Below are 23,060 nucleotides of genomic sequence, written 5' to 3'. Positions count from 1 at the left end.
CTCTGATTGTTTTTTACGAATTGAATTTGAAATGAATTATTTAAATGAAAATGTATCCTGAATTATTACTTCTAGTAAAACTTTAAGGAAGTAATAATAATTCTTGATCAAAACTATACTAATTTTAGATTCGGTCTCAGTAGATTCTAGCATTTTTTTCACTTCGTTATTAAGGACACAAGGAAGAAACAAAACGATGAAACAGTGGACTACTATTGACCTATTTTATTTTTTGGATATTAAGTTACCTTATAATTGTTATATATTTTGTTACAATTTTTTTATACAGACAATAATACAATGTTTTTTTTAAATATATAACCTAAAAATTTATTTGATTAAATAAATAAATAAACTTACTTGTGCTTTGGCACCGACTTCAAATATGCTTATTGGGAAGACTCTAGGTCTAGTGGAAGTGCTTAATGGTTTAGCGTTTCTGGCAATCATGTTAAGGAACCTGGGTACTAAATTAGGACTAGGATATAGCTCTATATCGGAAGGCAGTATAAAGTGAGTGACTGCAGCCTCTCTAGCTATGTTACGAGCAACATTCACTGGATACAAGAGGCTTTTTGCCTTCATATACGTTGAGTTAGCGTTGACGTCGTACGGCGGCTTCGCTGTGCAGTTGTACGGGGTTTGTAGGAAGCTGTCTGGGTTTGGTATCTGCAATGAAAATATAAAACGATATAAAGTTAAGATATTGTATTCGAAAAGATAAATGTTCATAACATAAGGTAAAAAAGGAACTAAGATATTATGTCCCTTGTGCCTGTTGTTACACTGGCTCACTAACCCTTCAAACCGGAACATAAATATTTCGTACATTTGTGTTCGTTTTCTGAATTGTTGTTTAGAGATAGAATATGTAATATGTGGGTGGTACCTACCCAGATGTCGCCGAGATGGCCTAGTGGTTAGAATACGTAAAGCTTAACCGATGATCGTGGGTTCAAACCCAGACAAGCACCGCTGAATTTTCATGTACTTAATTCGTGTTTATAATTCATCTCGTGCTTGACGGTGAAAGAAAACATCGTAAGGAAACCTGCATGTGTCTAATTTCATTGAAATTCTGCCACATGTGTATTCTACCAACCCGCATTGGAGCAGCGTGGTGGAATAAGCTCCAAACCTTCTCAAAAGGGAGAGGAGGCCTTAGCCCAGCAGTGGGACAGACAAGCTTGCACACAACCTAACTTCTAAGTACTAATTTGTTTTTCAAGGTCATTAGTGTGCATACATTCTGTCCGTGATTGAATAATCGATAAAATGCATAAAACACTTCAATACATTGTCATTAACATTCGCACTTCAACTAAATATCAACTGATATGAATCTACAACAACACTTCATGATGTATTGATTATTCTAAACGAAATACGATAAAAATCTGATATCGAAGATGAATGTTTTGGAAATATTGCATTGATTACGTTCTCGCCTCGAGCACTAATTTTTTAATGTTGATAATATTTGTTTAGCGAAAAACAAGATAAAATAAAAATTAGCATAGCAATAAATAATGCAGAACATTGATTATATATTTAAATTTGTACCTCTATTTTTTTACTTGGATATACACGTAGCTTGGTAGCTAATTAACTTGCATGCCTAATTTTGTAAAACGAAATAAAGTTTGTTTAGATAAAAGGCTATTGTTTCCTTATAATCGCTTTCATTGTGTTATAATGGTAAGAAGTCATAACATAGAGCTGTTACAACCTAATAAGGTACGTCATTTAATACATCTGCATTGTTGGACTAATAGCAAAGCGAGCCATAGCATACGGCTGCAGATACCGAAGTCCTGAGTTCAAAGCCCAGGTCAAGCCCATAAAGAGTAGTTTTTCTGTCTGTCTTGAAAGTGCACCTGTTTGTTAAATACATACTTATGCACTTCATTTCACATTTCCTGCGTTGTTGGCTATGCTATATTGAATTACCTTAGCCAAAATCGCTCAGGAGGACGTCACCTCAAAGCTAATTAAAACTAAATTAAATCAGTATTCGTATTATTTGTTTTATATTAAACATACATATAAATTAAACACCGCGTTGGAAATTCTCGTAAGAAACAGATTATAAATGTTCCACTGCAAAAAAGATTCTAGTCTTTTTTGAGGAAACGTTTATTCCACCACGCTGCTCCAAAGCTGGTTGATGTTTGCACCTGCAGAAGATCTTTATGGGATGCAGATTTCTTCACGGTGTTTTCTTTCACCTTCGAGTACGATATCAATAATGAACACAAATTAAGCTCATGAAAATTCAGTGGTGCTTGCCCGGGTTCAATCCAAAATCTTCGGTTAAGATTCGCGTGTTTCATCCATCGTCCATTTGGCCAACGATATTTATTTAGCTTTAGAATCAGTTCATCCTTTTGAACATATGAGTTTGCTATTTTTAACTCTGTAATATTTTGGGGACTGACTTTGAGTTCAATTCATTTATTTCAATGTTTTATTAACTCCATTTTGTGTCTCGATATTGCAAATTTATATGGATTAGAATGATGTATTCAAATCGCTGATAATAAATTACATTTTTAAACAGGATATATTTCCTTGCATTTTTAAATGTAAATTATTTAATAATATAATCTTTAAAATTATTTAATAATATAATCTTTCATACTAATCGATTATGATTAGTAATTTTAGCTTCGTATGATAAAGAACAAGCAGAACAGGTTTTATCTAAAACAACGATTTAAAACTGCTTTCACAAGCCTATGCATTAAATTTATACTGTAACATTTGTGTCGGGCCATCTGTTTTGGAAATATCAATAACAGTTTCTTTTCGTTTCGATTGTGTAACTTTGATTTGTATGGAATGAAAACAGAGTTGTTTATTGATAATAATCGGAATTTCATACAAATCGAAAATTAATGTCGACGCTATCGAATAAGTAAAAAAGTCGCATTAGACATACTGATATAATAAAATGTTCATAAATGTGAACGTTTTCGCTATAATATTACAATGAAAGCAAGAGGAACAATGTAATATTTAAATAAGCTAACATATTTGTAACGTGTTGCGCCTTCAAATTTAAATATATTTAGTTAAAAATCTAACTAGTACCTTAATTTTTTAAATTTTAGCAAAACCGTTACCAATATATAACTAGTTAATGCAGGTATAATACCAAATTCAGTTATAGTAAATTTGACCAAGTGGTTTCTGCGTGACGCGTGTAGTCAGATAGGCAAAGACAGTACTGTACGTCTTTGTACAGTCACTAATTAATTAGACAGAAATTAATAATATCCTGGGACATTATTTACACAAGGTCATCTGATCCCAAACTGAGCAGAGCTACTAGTACTATGGAAAGCAGACAACTGATATACTTTTCTTATGTAAATATATACTTTTATAGAAAAATCGAAATGTCTATCCTGGGTAAGAACCCAAAAAGGCGCGAAAGGCAAGTATTTACCAACCACGCCAACCGGCTCGTCAATCGTCAACTAAATGTTAATTTTGTTGTTTGATATAAATATATTTTTTTCTATTAGTATTAATTATTCCATTCATGCTGTAAATGTACTCACCGAACTTGGTAAATTTTTATGGGAGAAGAAAACGTGGAAGGTAACGTACTGCTTGATGAGTTCGTTACCGAGACAATCGCGCAAGTATCTGATGCTGTTCACAGTAGGGCCCATGTCGGCCCCAGGTGCGTGAATAGCAAGACTCACTGGAGCCATCCATCTGTAATCAAAAAATAAGGATATAACAGACTGATACAATTTTTTTTAAACAATAGAATAGGGTTATTCGGTTAAGGTTTTTTCTGTTTTTAGGTAAAGCTATGTTATTCATACATATAATCTTCCACTGTATCGATGATATAGTGACTATCTTATAAGTAAGCCGAGATGGCCTAGTGGTTAGAACGCGTGAATCTTAACCGATGATCCCGAAACCCGGGCAAGCACCTCTGAATTTTCATGTGCTAAATTGTGATTATAATTCATCTCGTGCTTGACGGTGAAGGAAAACATCGTGAGGAAACCTGCATGTATCTAATTTCATTGAAATTCTGCTACATGAGTATTCTACCAACCCGCATTGGAGCAGCGTGGTGGAACCTTCTCCTCAAAACACCTTCTCCTCAAAAGGGACAGGAGGCCTTAGGCCAGCAATGGGACATTAACAGGCTGTTACTCTTATAAAACTACAAATCCCGAGGTCCTTCGTTCAAATCCCAGGACGGAACTAGTCCTAGTAGTCTGAGAGACTAAAACAGGAACACAAGACATTATTGTCTCGGCTCTAATATTCACACATAGCATATGAACTAACCATGATATGACAAAATATTTAAAGTTCTTAATATATATAACAACTACTAACTAGTTTAGCGGAATGAATTGTCGTGACTTAAAAATAATCAATTTTATTTTAATCAATATAATGTTGTCAGTCCCAAGCGAATGGTTCGCGTGTCGAACGACATTTACGCCTGTTTTAGGTCGCTTGAACATCGCCAACACTAACTACGCCTACAAATCTATCTGATTAGTAAGTTGCCGCCAATGTTGGATAAAATGTTGGTTATTGGTAAACATTATTATTTATCAAACTTTTATTTGCCTTAATGTGCTGAATATTGCGTTATCGATGCGGTTAAACCGATAAATTATCGTACAATGTATAAGAGATCGATTTATATTATTTTTTAAATGCAACTGGATTTATAAACGCTCCTAATAGTTAATTTAATAAAATAATAATAAGAGTCAATATAATGTGTATTTAACGTTCGTGTTCTAAAAGACCTATAAATAAGTAAACAAAATCGCTCTTAAAATTATTAAGAGACGTTACGGGTGATTAAAACATTAAGAATCCAATGATAGACAGGAAATTACTGCGAAGGTTAATTAAATGAGTTTTTATTATAATCTATAGCGGTAATTTAGTACTTTTCAATTTTATGGACCGATGTCGTTAAATCGTTTGGACTTAAAGCAATTATCGTCAAATAATTCTTAGAATTATATATATTTATTTTCAATTAGCGGATGTGAACCAGTTATCTTATGTTTTAGGAATTTTATTTTACAAACTTGTAGTTCGTAATAAATAAGAACTTAACTACAAAAAATAAGCCTAAAAAGTAATTCGTTTAATTTTAAAGCGTTTAGTGTTGATTGCATGGCTTGATATGACCATAAAACAGTCAAAGGTTTTTATAAATCGTCGGTCAGCCATAAAAGGTGTCTTCGGGTTTTCATGTCACGAAACTTGAAAGTCATGACATCGAAGTTCAATTCTGAAATATATTTGATTGTGTAAATATATATGTGAATATATTATAATCACAAAAGTCAGAGTAATGTGTAAGGAATGTCGTCAGCCTTTAAATTTTAAATGTCCACTGCTGGAAAATGCAATCCCTTTGATGAAGGTTTGAAGCTCATTTTAATACAATGCGCTTTACTCATGTCACAGATTTTCAGTGAAATTAGATACATTGCAGATTTGCTTCACTGATGAGCACGAGATGAATTACAAACACAAACTAAGCACATGAAAGGTATACTGCTTGCCTGTGTTTAAACCAACAATCGTCGGTTAACATTCAAGCGTTCTAGCCACTGTGCTATCTTGAATCAAGTACTCGACTCGTCAATAAAAACTAAATAAGCTCAAAAAGGTTTACTCGTTCCTAGTTAGTTTCACTACCCACGTCCTGGCACTATCATCAACTTAAATCAATTGTTATTATAATGTTAATAAATAGTTTGAAATAAGACTTCAATACCTACCTACTAATTATAAAGCGTGTAATAAATTATATTAGAAATTGCATTGCAGCTGAACTAGACTCCTTTGGATCCTGTAAGGTGATCTACCAATTAACCTTTGTTTCCTAAAGATATTAACCCACATGACACTTAATTTATGCCTTTAAACATTCGCGTCGTAAAACGAAGTATTCTTACGGCGATTTGACGCAATTACTCGGTCTGTATACCGCCATCAATCGCTTTATAGGAGATTATTATAATTATATTATGTACTTGTAAAATTTTAGAATGTTATCTTAAGATTGGTTGCATTGGAAGTATTTTTAGCAATACATTAACGGCTATCGAAGCGATAATTGCCTTATGGTTTACTATTAACTTTTTTATGATTACAAAAAACAATGTTTCTTAGTTTGATGAGTATGCGTTCCTATACTATTTATCTGTTTGCGACGTAACTTTGGTATGTTCGGACAACAACAATCTTGATAGATTACCATCTACGTAGTGACGCCCAAGCTGTATCGGATAATTACTTATATAATTATTTATAATGGTATTGCAAAGCATGCCTGGCATTAGCCATTTATATTATAATTATTGAATCCAGGCACGAATATTATTTGATGACATTTTGTTTTATGTAAATTTATCATACAGTTAACAATGTCTTTACGCGTATTGCGTTAGCAATCATTTTATTGTCTTTTAAAAAGTATTACTTTTTCCTGTTTTGAAAATTGGCGCCTCAATCGTTGACGTATTGCTAATAAGGTACCTTATTTGTGAGTGGAATGTGTTTTTATGCATACTGTAAGTGCGAATGCTAAACCGCTTCGGCTTGTTTATTTCGTTTTGAAGGCTTTTCAACCCTGACTTTATATTAATTGAAGAAGGTGCTTATAGCGCTATCACTTATTTAATTATATATTTTCATATTTAATTAATTCAACTATAAGATTATTACAACGCTCATAATTATTTATTTATTTTTGAAAACTGTCCTAAATATTCTAAAAATATACGTACTAATATAGTAAAAAGAAATAAGGTTTGATTTTTTTTCTGGTTTCTCGGGATTCCTTTAAAGTTTTATATGAATTACACATTATATCGGTAATACCTTTACTTTTGGTCAGTAGTAGACAAGACGCTTAATATAGATATGTATCAAATTAGTTTGTATCTCATAATTCAAAAAATAAAATTGTAGGGTAGTTTTTATATAAGATGGGAAAAATAAAGATACAACTATAAATCTTAGTTACATTTTATAATACGAGTGTTTGACTTGATTACTTATGTAATCGATCGTAATAATATCATTATAAGAAAACAAAAGCGTTAGTGTTTCTTAAATAATACCTAATTTATATAATTACTATAACATAATAATTATTTATTTAAATATATCTATATTTAATTGTATTGTATTTAATGTACCTAGAGTTATATTCAGTATATTAAAGGAATTTACAATACGTTCACCTGTGAGGAATCGAAATAAGCGTTAAGACATTTATTTCATAATATTTTGAGTCTTTTTTTTATCGGTTATATAATAAGTGTATAAATAAACCTTATACGAAGAATATTAAAATTATGTGTATACGTATTATTCGTATCCTAATTGGAAATTCAATCATCAGACTAAATTAAATTCACAACGGGTACTAGAAAATATATAATAATAGTCAAAGGTAAAAGTTAAAAAACTTTATTCAATATAGAAGTGTTACACTTACTTATTGATTGACATAAATCTACCACCGGTTCGGAAATAAACACCTCAGACCTGAGGAGCACATTTTTAAATAAAAGCAAGTCTAAATATACGCCAAGGTGGAACCGTAGCTTGGGATTAGTTCAACGACGAGTATTGATTTCGCGTTTGCGTTATTTTTTTACCATATTTTGTTGAGTATCATTATTTAATGATGATGGCGATGTTATTGGTTGATTGTTTTATGCGATATTTAATGCTTCCTTATCAAACAAGTTCATCCAGCTTTAATTATAACTTCTTTGTTAATTTAACATGTTATAACAAAGCATTTGCATGTTACATAACGATGTGATAGATCTGAATATGTATTTTATAATCTGAAACATCATTGAAATAATTTATTAAATCTATAATCCAATTTTAGAATAATGTATAGTTGAATATCATAATTTTTTATTATAAAATGTACTAAAACATAACTAACTTACAAATGATTTTATTTTTATTTTGTAGAAATGGTTGTAAAATATTTTCATAAGGATTTATCATTTTTAAATCACTAATAGAAAAAGTTTAAAATTGTTTATGATTTTGTACTAGAAACCAGAGATTAATTTAAAAAAACGTAATATAATTTATGCTACTACTATACTACGACTCAAAGTTAAGCAACTTAAATATTAAATCGAATTTGTTTATACATAGGGGTATACTTGTTTCTAATTATTATTAGCAGTCTGCGGCAGGTGGGGTGACGACTAGACGTTGCTATAGCTTTCTATAACGCATTTGGCGTACGTTGTGGGTTCTAGCTGTTAGATCAATAATCCACACCTAGTAATTTCTTTTCCAGGTCTTTTATTAACGAGGATTATCATTTAGTAGTGAATTTATATATTCGTTTAACGATTATGAAATAGTATTATATTTAGAGAGGTACATTTGCGTTTTAACTTTTTTGACTTTTGTTAATACGTGAAGATAGATAGATCGGTCTGGCATGGCTCGTGATCTATGAATGTATTATTTCAATAAATCCGATTGTGGTTTAATTTATTCGTTATAAATATTTGTTGGATTAATACCAAGGTATTTAAACTTTAAAATCTATCTATTTATTAAGCCATATTCATAAAATCACTTATAAGATTAATTGGTGGTTTTTTTCTATGGTTATAAAATGGTTATAATATTATATATAAAATAATGTATTGATAACCCGTATTGACGTAATGAACTAACTAAGTTACTTAAATAACTCGCAATATTTACCAAGGACGTTTATTATTAAAATTTATTTCACATCTTTGTTTAACGTGTCAGCGTGTGTAAAAACACGTGGATTATACAATAAATAATTAGCCACAGATGAAATAAAAAAACATAAATTTTGTTGTCAAATATAAATATAAAATATTATCTGTATCCGGTAGTTTAAATTTAGATTACACAATTTGCACGCTATTTAAATAATATTTTAAACGTAAAGTATATGTTTTGGATATTTTGCATAAAAATATATAACATTGTTTATTAAATGTGTTTTTAATTCATTTTTTAATCTGACTTTTGGTTCTTTGTCCAGACAAACAACCTTTCCAGTTTATAATATTAGTAGAGATGGCTTCTTAAACAAATATCTTTATTCTTCAATTTCTACTGTATTTAAAAAAAACTGCATGAACTTTATGTATAATGATTATAAGAACTTATTTTCTATTCGAATACAATAGATAATAAAACAGTCATGGTATTTTTACATTTATCTTAAAAAGATAAGCTATATAATATTTTACTAAGCGAAATATATTATATTATATCAATGATATTTATTTATTATCAACTTATCCGATTCTACTTATGTTATTTATCGCGGAATGGTCGAAATGTATCGGGAAGACGGTTCCCATCATCAAGGAGCGGACGCGTCGATATTACGCCGCCCACGATTCGTGTGAAGTCTCGATAAATACATGAATACATAAGTGAGACCCGATTACTTTAATAGTATCCATCTCAACAATCGCCGTGTGATTATTTTTTTTGTGATGTATGTAATCCGTTTCAATAAACATTTCAAGTATGTATATAATCTGTTCAGATAAGTCTAATAAAAAATAGGATTTATATCTTTAAAAACGGTTGTACTATTTATTTTTTATAATCAAGATGAGACATGTTGCGTGTTAGAAGACAGAAAAATGTAACTAGTTCTTTCTATAATATTATAAGTTCACACGACCCTCGGTTAGCACTTCGCCACACTCGTGGGATCGATAGAAAAATCAACAAGGCTGTGTTTGTAAAGATTTGAGGCATTGTTTCAACAATAATGTAAATCTTTACAACACTGACTCGGTGGTCTAGTAACTTATCAGCCTGAAGATCTCGTTGTCTAGGGTTCATATTTTTGGTCGTTATTTTCAGCCAAGAAATTTTTAGTTAGCCAATCATCAGCTCAGACTTAAAAAATTGCCAATGTGTCAATCTTGTGTCTCGGAAAGAATGTAAAGCCGTTAATCTTGCGCCTCTTTTTGATTGTGTCGGATTGCTTGATTTCACTAGATTTTGAGTGAGAAGAAATCTCACCTTTATTTGATTACACACTTGCGCACTATGATGCGGTATAAGCAGGATATATGTATGTGGCTAAACTTTAGATTGTCCATCGTTTTCGAAATTTTATGAGACGGAGAATATTATTATTATACTAACAATTTAAAAGTATACAAATTATTGATAAAATGTATCAAATAATATTGATTTGACAATCAAAAAGGTTTTTTTTTAAATAATTCATATAAAGAGCATTTATTTATTTTAACGTAACAGGTTTATTTATATACTTTATTTAACAAAATATATTTTTTATAAATACAATAAATCAATATATTTTAAGCGTGTTGATATATGACGGGCCGGTTGGCGTGGTTGGTAGATACTTACCTTTCACGCCGAAGGTTGTGAGTTCGATTCTCACCCAGGACAGACATTTGTGTGCTTAATGCACATGCTAAATGCGCATTTATGTTTGTCCTGAGTCTGGGTGTAATTATCTATATATAAGTATGTATTAACAAAAGAAAAAGTAGTATATGTAGTATATCAATTGTCTGGTTTCCATAGTACAATTCTCAAGCTCCGCTTAATTTGGGATCAGATGGCCGTGTGTGAATAATGTCCCTGGATATTATTTTTATTATATGTTCATATATTTCCAATGTCTTCACTAAGTTGCTTATTGGGAAACTAAATGTTATGCTCGTATTTAAACAAGATAGTTTTTACTGCCGACATGGCTCAGTGGGTAAAGCATGCGGATCGTAACTAGAGATAGCCGGTTACAACGTTGGTTTGTACTTTACTAGTTTTCTATAGTAGGCTTTTTTTTGTTACATATTCTTTTAAACAGTAATGGAACATTGTGGCAAGTTATTTAAATAATATTACAAATCCTTGGCTTTGCCTGAGAAGGCAATTGTATAATGGTGATATTAACATACTGAGCAATAGTAATACCCAAGGTCTCGTCATTATGTTTTTTTATAACCTATTAACTATTTCCTGTGATGTGTGTACAGGAAAACACAAAATTAATATTTTCAAAGCTTGTCCATACAGATAACTATAGATATCGGTAAACAAATAAACGACACTATATTTTATATAAATATTGCGTAATTTATTGTTAAACATTGATTTTAAGTTGGTAACCAAGTATATCTACTGCTTTATTTTCTCTGTGACGTTCATGATAATATAATCTGTTACAAATGCATTTGGCGTGCAAATTTGTTATTATTCAAGACGACGCTACTATAAATCCATTTAACACCGATGAAGGTTCGATTCGATGTATAGTTATTATCAATGCCATCACGTATGTCGGTAATAGCTGCATGCCCCTCGAGGCATGGCGCCTAAATCGTGTGTTCAAATATTTTTAGTAATCGTTAATTTATTTTTTCCAGATAGCAATAATATTACGTTATCGATGTTTTCATAACTGCAAATACCTACTTAAAAATATTAAAGAATTTAAAAGTAAATTGAATTATTTTTTAAAATGATTAGTAGCCATATCGTTACAAGTATAATATCTTTTAAAAATAAAAAAAGTTGCAGATTATATATTTTTAATGCGATAAAAACTTTAAAGTACATGTAATAAGGGAATAATAAAGTTAATTGTATAATTTTTGTAAATTTGACCACAAAAAATGAAAGTTTGGTATTAAAGTACTGGCTGGTTAAAACTAAAAGTACAATTTTTTTATAATCTGTGGTGTAAGATTCGCAAAATGTCAATGTTTTATATTATTAAATCAACTAGACTGGTTATCGTCCTCGAAACCAGTCTTAATTTATCAGGTGTCATACACGGAAACAATATAATAAATATTCAACATGCGAAAACGTTTAACTATTTAAATGTTTAATTAATACCGAAAAAGAAAAATCGAATTTTAGTACGAATTGCAACAAAACTTTATATTTTAACATAATTTTGAATTTATATTGTTGGCATTAAAATCAACACTAAAATTGTATTTATAAGATAAAACGAAGTTTAAATATTTGCAATCTGAGTTTTGACTGACTGCAAACTTTTGATAAGATATAACGTTTCTTTGACTGTTTAAAGTAAGATTATATTTGTGATAAAATTTTCCTACCGTTGATTCTTAATTTTTTTAAATTAGGTAGGTAGAAATTGAAATGAAAAGTTTTAAGTAGGTTAAAAAATGTAAATTGTGCATTTTCATATCGGAGCATATTATTAACTTTCAAGTTCATAATTACGTAAATATATATCTTTTAATTAATTACGCAAATGGTATATTTAAATATAACGTATGAAAAAAAAACTGGTATTTCTTAACTTGATTTGTAACTAATTAAATTATTATATACCAATTATCATTTTTAAAATATTAACGAGCACAATAAAATCATAAAATGTTTTTAGTATATATATATAGTCGAGTTACCTTGAAACACAAGCCTACTTAGAAGCTTTGTACATCGATATAAAGGAAATAAGTCGAATGTATAATATAATGTACATGCTATATCTACATGCTGTTGAACAATTATTTTTAAAGCTTTGTGCTGCAACAGGGGTCCAAAAATCAATAGTAAAAATGGATTACAATAGTAGGTATGTATGAATGACGGATGGGGTCGAACCCCCTTAGCTCTTCAATGCCTATGGGAATGCGGTCTTATGTATAAGTTGACGTGCTATAAATATTAATCAGTCTGCCGAGCACATTGACGAAACTGTGCCGCAAATATTGGCAGCAGATAAATCAAGAACCATATATGGATCAAATACCTTTTATTCGGCCCCAAAACTTTTTTCTAGAGCCAAACAAAAGAAAAGTTTCTTCATAAATTATGTGTCGATTGAGTGTCTAGTCGAGTCAGGTATGTATCAGTTATATATTATATTGAAGTCATCAAAGTACCGTTGAACTAATTTCGATAATTAAACAACTCATTAAAATGAATGAAGAGGTAAAGGTAATTGCGTTTGTAGTTTAAAACGCAATAAGCTAATTGTTCTCGAGTCTTGACAAATGAAGAAAGTAATTTCATGTTCCCTAATAACAAAGCATGCGATATCTCAAAACGTGGCAATTAAGCGTGGAATTCTCACAAACGATAAATTTAATTTCACGTTCAAGTGCCCGACCTACATGAGCGACCGCAGTCGCTATGCGGATAACTGTACAGACATACTGAGATGGTGATTCCGTAATGGGAGCCTGCACTTGGCTGCGACTCATCTGGGTTGACCGCAAGGCCTTTCGCCCTCCTCTGTACACCTGTTCCTATAAATGTACGAACACCGCTCAATATTTATCGGTCACGTCTTTGGTGTACACGCATTTCGTCAGACGTTTCGTAACCTTCACATAAAGTCAAAGGTTGATACATCTTCCGATTCTTCCGGCTATGTTTTAATGGTCGAGTATTTATAACCAGCTTGACGAGTTTAATGGTTTCTTTAATTACTTTGTCCAATTTTATAAGAATTATTTTGAGATTGTATATTTATAAGTTTTTATTCATTTTGGTAGATATATGTATGTATTATATAATTGCAAGATATTACCGTGTATAAACTATTTTCCAGTGTTTTTACATTATAACATCAATAACTTTGTTTGATTATCATATCCGACCGATGGTACCAATGTAAGAATATTATTATTCACTAAAGTGTTTATTATTATGGCTCGTATTACTACTATTATCTAAATAACAGTTAAGAATGACGACTACAGCGAGAGTATTTTCAAATATATCATAGCAAGCAATAACGTATGAGCTTATATCTAATAGCTTCCTGTATTCTGAAATCTATCAAGTAAATTTTCAGGTAATGTTGCGTCATTACTAATCTGTTATGGCGCATACAACGGTTGGCCCACATTGGGTTCATTAAAATAAAACATACTTCAATTTCGTGCCATCTCTAGCGTCTCATTACTCAAAGTCAGTTCAGTGCTCACGCGAACCGCTCCTTAGTTTTCGTATTGCGGTTAGTTTGATTCGTTTCGTCTGTTTTAGTGAACCAATTTTTTTTGGCACCAACATTGAAAAACATTACTCAGTTCGTCAATACAGTTATATTTCTTTATTTTTGTCATGTTTAACCGTATTAAGTGGTTTAGTGTTAACTTTTATTTTTACTAAACTGAGAACTGTAAACTATGCTATTAAATTGATTGATTGATAGTAATGATTATTTATTGATAAATAATACAAAGTATTCTAGGATCTATTCTGCGACATATTCGACTTTTCTGCCTAAGTTTATTAGAATCAATCCAACTTTTTCATCGTGATCGTGTAATAAACAATGGCTGGTCAATAAACAATTTATTTTTTGACTCATTTTAGGACGGTAGATGGTATTTTATCGCGTAATGGCACTGTTAGAAGTAAAAACCACTATTTATGCCGATGCGCTGCCAACGATGGGATCTACGATGATATGTCGCCTGTGCCTATACGGGTTCACTCACACTTCAAACCGGAACACAGTAATCCAAAGCATTGCTCTTTGACGGTAGAATAACTGGTAAGTGGGTGGTACCCACGCAGACAAACCTATCACTGGCAAAAAAAAATTATATCGTTTTAAATTAAGGAAGTTAAGTCGTAAATATTCATAATTTAAGGTCTACATATTTACATGTATTCCACGTGAAGATAATCAAAGTAAATTTTATTAGACTAGTAGTGAGACCATTTGGGCGTGCAATGCAATCGTGATTGTGAGAAAGCATAATAACATGGTCGGTCGTCGTGTTGCATTATTACATACATTTGTAGCATCTTAGTTCATTCTTTCTTAGAAATTACCTTTCTCTGAGGTTAGTTTTTTTGTTATGGGAATAAAACTATTAGACCAACAGCCAATATAGCGAATATATTTTCCCAGTACTCATCTATTTTAGTTTTATCTTGTTTACTAATAAATATTTTAAGCAAAATGCATCTGCGCCTTACATATTTTAGCGCAGAGGTTGGTATAAAGGCATTCTATATCCACTTCACCGCTATTACACTGATTGAACGTAACAATTGGAACGTGGACAAATAACCTCGAGCACGTGGCGCCGTCATGGCTTAAACTAGTTATACTTGTACTTCTATTAGTTCACGTGTTAAACATTACTAAGCAACCAAAGTGATATGATCACGGCTTCATTACATGGAAAAACAAATCCATTAAATCAGCAAATCATTGAATACATATAACACTAAAGATCCAAATTATATAATTTAAACTAGATCTTATTCCTATTACGTAAATGTCATATTTGGTTAAATTGGTATTTCGTCTTCGGTCGTTATTGGTTTTAATGAAATTGTCGGAGTGAAAATTGAAACAACGTGGGCTACACTGGATGATAAAGGCATTGCAGCGAAAGTGGTTGACCAACGAGCGATGTCGGAGCCTGCATTTATATTGTTACATCACTTGGAAGTGCTTTTCAACTAAGCCTTTGATTACGAAATAAGCGAGTTCAATCGTAATTTTAATTTGTATTATAACTATTGTGTATAATTGTAGAACCGGATCGAAATAAGATAGATAAGTAAAATATACATATTAGCTTCTATATATTTACAATTAAGCAAAAAAAATATTAACATGACTTCAATATACGCTGAGAATAATTAGATATATATTTTTAATTAAATAATATGCATATTTCTATCTACTGTTCATATTACTTTTTACAACTAGATTTCCTAATTCAAAAATAATATTAAAATAGGTCTCATTTTATTGTAATTATTTAACATAAAAGAGGACGTTTGCGAGTGATAAACAGGCAACTGATAGTGAGAACAATCCGGGCGGTCGACTCTTGTTTATACTCGTACTAACTGTACGTGTTATGGTCGAAGCGTCGATGCGGGCATTTTCACTTTTCGTAGCTAAATTCAAAGAATCTCATTCGAAAGCCGGTTTGGCAACCTTCATACCAATTATGGCTATTTCATAAAAAGATACGCTTGCATATGCAATGGTATTTCGATCGCCTGTTAATTAAATGATTCTACATAATAATAGCTGTGGGATAGCATTATACGCTTAAGTAATGGTTTTCATCGCTCACTTTATTTTAAGCCCGATCCATAATTATACATTTTAAATAACTGTAAGCCTTAGAAATGTGTTTTAAATTAAATGCGTGATTGATTTTAACAAACTATTTCGATTAGGTAGAGAAACTATCTTAAGGTAAAAACGTAATTTTAAAAGAATAAGTACAAAAATAGTTTAAATATTTTTAATCTTTAAGAAATGTCTTACATTATATGAGTCCAATTGTCTATTCCTCTATAAAACATATGTAGTCTAGAAAACAATTCTAATTTATTAGTTCTGCATTAAAAGTTAAGTAGACCTGTGTGTAGATTGTTAAATAAATTGTTAGGTTTAGTTACCATCCCCTCAATTCGTAAAACTTGTAAGCGTCAAATCCACAATAGCAATTTATAGCTAAAAACTTTGCTCGTAAAATTTCTAGTCTATACACTCATATTATTACAAAATATTGACCGATTCATATCGGAGAAGTCATGCGTGAATCCGATGTATCACAGCAGCGTGGGCGCCGTGTTCAATGCAGCATTGAAAGGGGAACACGGTGCGCACGCGCATGACAGTGCGTTGTGAGGAGTATGTCTTGTATTTCCTTGTTTGACATTCAACAACAGCCATTAATAGTGTTTCTAATTGGGTTAATTAGTTATGATTATGGCAAATAGTCACGATATTAAGTTACTACCTATATCCTGCGGCTTTGGCGATGTTAATTTATAATATGGACATCTATCATCATCGTTTTATTAAAAATATATATGATTATGATGAGTGAGAGGAGTGACGAGAATGGATAGAATTTGAAACGAGTAAGTATACGTTGGAGGATGTTTGGAAGTAGCTCACGTGAACGGAAACCTGATAGGACACTGTTATCATAGTCGGAACTTTAACGCGGAGGGATGAATTTCATCCTAAAAGAAGTGTGAGAGATGTATATAAAATAGAAAAGAGTAATTGAGCATATAAATAGGTACAAAGATCAATGGAAGATGATTACACTCTGACCGACGTCAAATAAATGGGACACGGCAAGCAAAGGATTGCGATGATGATGATAGGTACTTAGATAATCACTGTATTTATATTAACTTTGCAAGTTAAAAATGAATGTAAGGTTAACAAAACAGGTATGAATAAAAATTTATGTAATAAAATATTTATTACAAAATATTATTAGAAGATAAAAAATAATAATAATCTAAAACAGTAAACTCATCAGGTCTCCTAATATTATTTCATAATTATGTCGTATGTATGAAACTTGTTAGAGAATGTGAATAGACAGATGAAATCAGAATTTGCGTTTATTACCACAACGAGATTAAATGAACCCTTGTTACAATCCTTGATCTAACCTTTTGATTGGCAGATGAGTCAACACTATTTCAGAGTGTGAAGTTGTAACATGTCTAATCAAAAGACATTGGATATTGGACGCACAAATTGGCGTCGCTGTGTTATATGTCAATAGCGCAAATATCATAAATATCAAATAACCGTAACGTATTATTTGAAGTAGTAAGTTACATTATTTATTATGTTAAGATAGGTAAATTGGTAACTCTGTCAGAGCGTCACGGTGGCATGTGTAAGCGATTCCGTGGCGCTTCTCGGAAAGGGTTCCGCTGGTTTTTTAGTGGGTATTCCGATGTCCGGGGCGCACTCGGCGCCTCCGAAGCCAGCCAGCCCCACAAACTCCACCCCCCCCCCCCTTACACCGTGGGGGAAACGCGTAATGCGTTTTTGGCAAGGCAAATTGGTAACTTGATATTGAGCAAGCGTTAAAAAAAGGCAAATTGTAACCTCACCATCTCACTCCATCCCCTGCACCCATAGCCGTTATCGTTTCAAAAGAATAAGCAATAAATCTACCATTAAGTCGCCGCCAATCATGGAATCGAATATGTTATGTCGAATTTTCTTTACTTCCTTTTTGTACTCTTGAAATCGGAATATAGCAACACCGGATAACTGTTTGGCGGTAGAATCTAAAAACTTTTGTAACGCCGAACTAGAGAAACTACTAATCTAATCCCATAAATTCATGTTCTTGCAAGTAACATATGGGAAGTACTTACCTTCAATATGCTCTATCACCAAAAAAACCCAGTTCAATGTATCGTAATACAATTTTTGCAAGTATGATAGCATACAAATTATAGTTATTATTTAAGGAAATCTAAATGGCGTAATAATGTTTTATTTCATAAAAAAACATGTTGGAATAATTTCTCGGTGCTTGCTATAACTCATGAATTAAACATCAGAAAGTAAATTTCCCACTTTGTGTATTGTCAAGTTGTGTGTGCTTTTCAAGTTAACAACATAATTAAAAATCACAAGTAGACACTTGTAACTTGATAGTAACCTCACCATATAAATATTTAAAAAACCTTACCATATAAATATTGTGATGAAACACAAATATATATAAATAATATACAGTAACAGTAACAGCCTGTTAATGTCCCACTGCTGGGCTAAGGCCTCCTCTCCCTTTTGAGGAGAAGGTTAAATAATATATAAATATGCAAATATATATAAATATATATTATATAAATAATTTTAAATAGAAGTATCTATTTAATATTATATCTAGTCAAAATTACTTTTAAAAATTTTTTTAGAGATTTGATATAAACATACTGGATCAATATTTAAGTAGGTATTTCGTTTCTATTTGTTATTTCGTTTAAAATAGGGAGCTATTCGAGCTGACGGCCGACAACTTTTACCTTCGTAAGTTAATCGACTTTGTTCGATATTAGTGCAAACATTTCGTTTGATCGACATGACTGAAAATTATAATATATATTTCAGTTCCTAAAATTTAGGCCCTCTATATTATTCAAATTTATTATAATAATAACTTATTAATTTTAATGAGCAAAATTTGATAATTCTATTAACATTTAATAACTAAATTAAAACGTGTTATACTATTAATGATAAGAACACAAGTAAATTGTTTTTAATTTTTATATTTAGGCGTTAATATTCATTGACAATAATTATAAATTGTGATTTACGGAATTAAATATTATATCGAGACCGGAACATTTCTAAACTCTCTGTATAAAATGAAGATATGTTTGTAACAAACATCCTATAAATGTATGCAACATTTTATAACAAACTATGCTATTATAAGGAATAATAACTGTATACCTTTGTGTTAAGCGTAATATCAGAAAAATAAGAATATAATTAATTTTAACTTCAAGGTTTTTTCTTTATCTACTACTTCTTGATAAATATCTAACACCGAATTTAATGTATTAAGAACTTAAATAAACCGCTTGCCCTCTTCCCATCTTTTTTATTATAAAATAGGCCATACCCATCACTGCAGGAAAAAGTATTTGGCTGACTATTACGACCAGGTGACCTTGTCTGGCGCCGTATCTGCTTTTGGAATGCTATTCTGGTGTATTAGTACTAATGATTGCGCCTTATACAAGTAAATAATTGAAGGATGAGGAGTGAGGTGAGCGAGATCACTCGCATAAGAGAGTTCTGCCGAGCCACGATCAGAGCAAAGCACGGGAGGGTCAATGAATGAGATAATGGCCATCGCAAGGGACTTTAGCGGGTACTAATCCCACTTAACCCGCTACCCTTCCAACGGCCCGAGTAGGTTCCGTGAATGATTATACTTTGCCTACCACCACACAATTTATAATTTATTATTAATAATTTGAATAAAAATTGTAAATATTAAAACACTAATGTAATTCAATAGTTTTTTTTCCGTTAGGACTTCAAAAAACACGTCTCCTGATTTATTATTATAGATGTTTACTTTCTAATGTTCATTACCTACCAGTTCTGGTTGGAATTTATAACTTACGAGTATACTTGTATGTAAAGTTTGTTTAAAAATCAATACAATTTAGTTATATAAAATGAATACGACCTTTCACCGAGGACATAATCGTTTAAGCGTTTGGAATGTTCATTGCTGCCAGTTGTAATAAAAACGTAATACGAGCATGTAGACGTTGTGAAAACAGCAAGCAATTAGTGTACCTAAGTAATGTTTTATATAATTTTAACTAAGAGATTAATAATAAGTAATACATTCTACTACCAAGGAATTATACAATACGAATAATCTATGTTCGTCGGCCTAAAGGCTATCCGAAATGTTTGCGCGAGTAAACAATATTAATAATCGATTATTTTAGTTTGTGTATTTTATTTAGTACCTGGGCCACCGACATAACCTTAAAATAAATATGTAATATATATATTACATACATACATATATTATACAAGAATTGCTCATTTTTATAAGATTAATATTAATGAATTAAATTGACCGGCATATATTATGAGTTTACTTTAATATTCTGCACTCATGCATGAAAATAAAAATAACTATGATAGTACTTTAATACCCTTAAATTATACAAGTAAATATTGCAAAAATATACAATTATACAGACGAGAGAAATGGAGTAATGAGTTCACTACTCTTTGATAATGATAGACGTTGCATTTCTAATAACATAGCAAAGGGTATTGATGTGAATTAAACAGCTTTGATTTCAAGCTTAATTATACTCTGAATAGCGTGTAAACATCGTAATATTGATTTAACCCTTCATTAATCGAGTAGATAATCAAAAAGGTTTTAATGCATTTAACTTTTTAATCTGTATTAATAATACAAGTAAATTTTAGTCTACAATCAGATTCATTCGTTTTAACGTTAATATCTTATTAAAATTCTTGTTATGTTTTTTGTTACTTTATGTTATTACATGGACAGCTAGAACGCATTATTGTGCATTAATATTATAAGTTATGTAAATATGAATAATTCGATTATAAGCAGTACTTACACATTCATAAAATTATGTGAAGCGAAACCAAAATGAAGATGGGCTTATTATTCTTAACCTTTATACTAAACTAGCGACCCGTTTCTTCGCACGGGTAGAATAAGGGTCGACACAAAACGTGTAACGTAATACACATAATAACTCTATTGGTACATGGTACGTGGAGCATACCGCGTGTATACGTTTCCAACACATTTAACAAACATCATCACATTTCGGCCAATTTACCCAAAAGATTCATCATGAATCACTTCATCTATTGGTGAAAACCGTATGAAAATCAGTTCGTCAGTTTTTGAATTTATCGCGTTCAGACAGATATACAAACAGAAGTGATGGCGGGACTTCCATTAAATATCTGCATTTCCTCAGAATTTTTACTGTTACAACCGAGTGTGATATGAATTTTAGACAAATATTATGTTCTAGAAAGTGAGTAATTAAGTAACTTGCTCAATTTAAAGCCCGCAATCCTCGCAAGAGCGTAACTACAGGGACATAACATCTTAGTTCCCAAGGTTGGCGCACTGACGATGCGCATGAATATATCTTAAAATAACAGTAACAATTTTAATGTTCTATCCCCTAATGATTAGTATTGTTCAACGCTTATAACAACATATTATATAATCTTATTGTATAAAAATTACCTAAATCAGTTACTATTTGAATCGTTTTAAATCTAGAATGAATTTAAAATCGGTTCACAATCATCGAATATTTCGAGGAACGTACAAAAGGAAATAATAAAGGTCTTTTTTTTAAGTCGGCAAGGTAGTCTTTTAATCCCGTCGAATTAGTTTCGCTCAGAGATTGTGGGGAACAGAATCAGCGCCAATTTTACTTTGTGAATGGTACTTAGAATTAAAAGGCACAACTTGAATAACAATTAAGCATTCACCTAGATACCACACCGACAGATACTGATTATCTGATCTCGTTTCCACTATAACTGTGCTATCTGAAAATTTAGAACGTAGTAATTGCTTAATGATAAAACTTTAAAGTGACTTTGTTTGTATAAACTTAATATTTACTTTTAAGAAATTAGCATAAATGATCAATGTTTTAAGTCGTAATGGCTCAGTGGATACAACTCGTCGATCTTTGCGGATTGCGGATTTAAGCAGCGGACAAGCTCCAATTTGTATGTACTAAAATTTGTACTCGTTTTCTGTTCATAATTCATCTCGTCCTCGATAGGGAATCGATTGTCAGGCAATTACTTTATTAAACATAAAACATTAGGTATTAGAGTAGACTATTTTTTACGACTAAAATGATTTGTAAAAGACATTTCAGTACCTCAGAGGGTGTAGAAATTAAAATAATTAATATAAAACGAATTAAATTAAATTAAGTTGAGATAGCCCAATGGTAGAACGCGTGAATCTTAACCGATGATCGTTGGTTCAAACCCCGGCAAGCGCCTCTGAATTTTCATGTGCTTAATTTGTGATTATACTTCATCTCGTGCCTAACGTCGTTAACGTCTAACTTTACTGAAATTCTGCCACATGTGTATTCCACCAACCCGCATTGGAGCAGCGTGGTGGAATAAACTCCAAACATTCTCCTCAAAAAAAGGGAGAGGCCTTAGCCAAGCTGTGGGACATTCACATGCTGTTACTAATATAAAGCAATAGCCTAGAGTGACAATTATCCGCAATTTTAATTTAAAAATTTTTGAAATCTAGCTTATAATACTTAGAACGCTGTGATTCTTGGTGTTATATATAAACACGACACACCTAAATTTATGGATTTCTCAAAAAAAAAATAGTCTTAAAATATTGATTCAATAAATATAAATGATCTCTTACAATTATTAAAATGTGGTTAGAATTCAAAACATTAAACAGCAATCGAATTAAGACTAATGTTAGTTTGTAGTTTGAAAATTAGGTAACAAGTATAATGGAGATGAAATCTTAATTGAACGGATGAAGAGATTGTAATCTGACGCTAATACATGTATACGGCCTTATAAACGTTGCTTAGCGGCTGTTTGGTTAAACAATGATTTATCTCTTTCTTTCATTATTGATTTGACATTTGAAAAAAGAAGACATCATTGT

At 31.4% G+C, this 23,060-nt stretch overlaps 1 protein-coding gene across 1 annotated transcript in view; it reads right to left on the bottom strand.

Moving 5' to 3' along the window:
• LOC126779528 (beta-1,4-glucuronyltransferase 1) overlaps nucleotides 1–23,060 on the bottom strand; it is a 61,327-nt gene that overhangs the window by 3,501 nt on the left and 34,766 nt on the right. The window contains exons 3-4 of the mRNA XM_050503594.1: nucleotides 3,567–3,726; nucleotides 361–669 (exon numbers count right to left, since the gene is read on the bottom strand). Coding sequence (XP_050359551.1) covers nucleotides 361–669; nucleotides 3,567–3,726 — 469 coding nt within the window. The remainder of the gene's footprint in view (nucleotides 1–360; nucleotides 670–3,566; nucleotides 3,727–23,060) is intronic.

Source organism: Nymphalis io, chromosome 2 (assembly GCF_905147045.1).
Source record: "Nymphalis io chromosome 2, ilAglIoxx1.1, whole genome shotgun sequence".
NCBI lineage: Eukaryota > Metazoa > Arthropoda > Insecta > Lepidoptera > Nymphalidae > Nymphalis > Nymphalis io.
The sequence above is the reverse complement of the archived record's forward strand: the minus strand, read 5'-3'. Positions and strand labels throughout refer to the sequence as shown.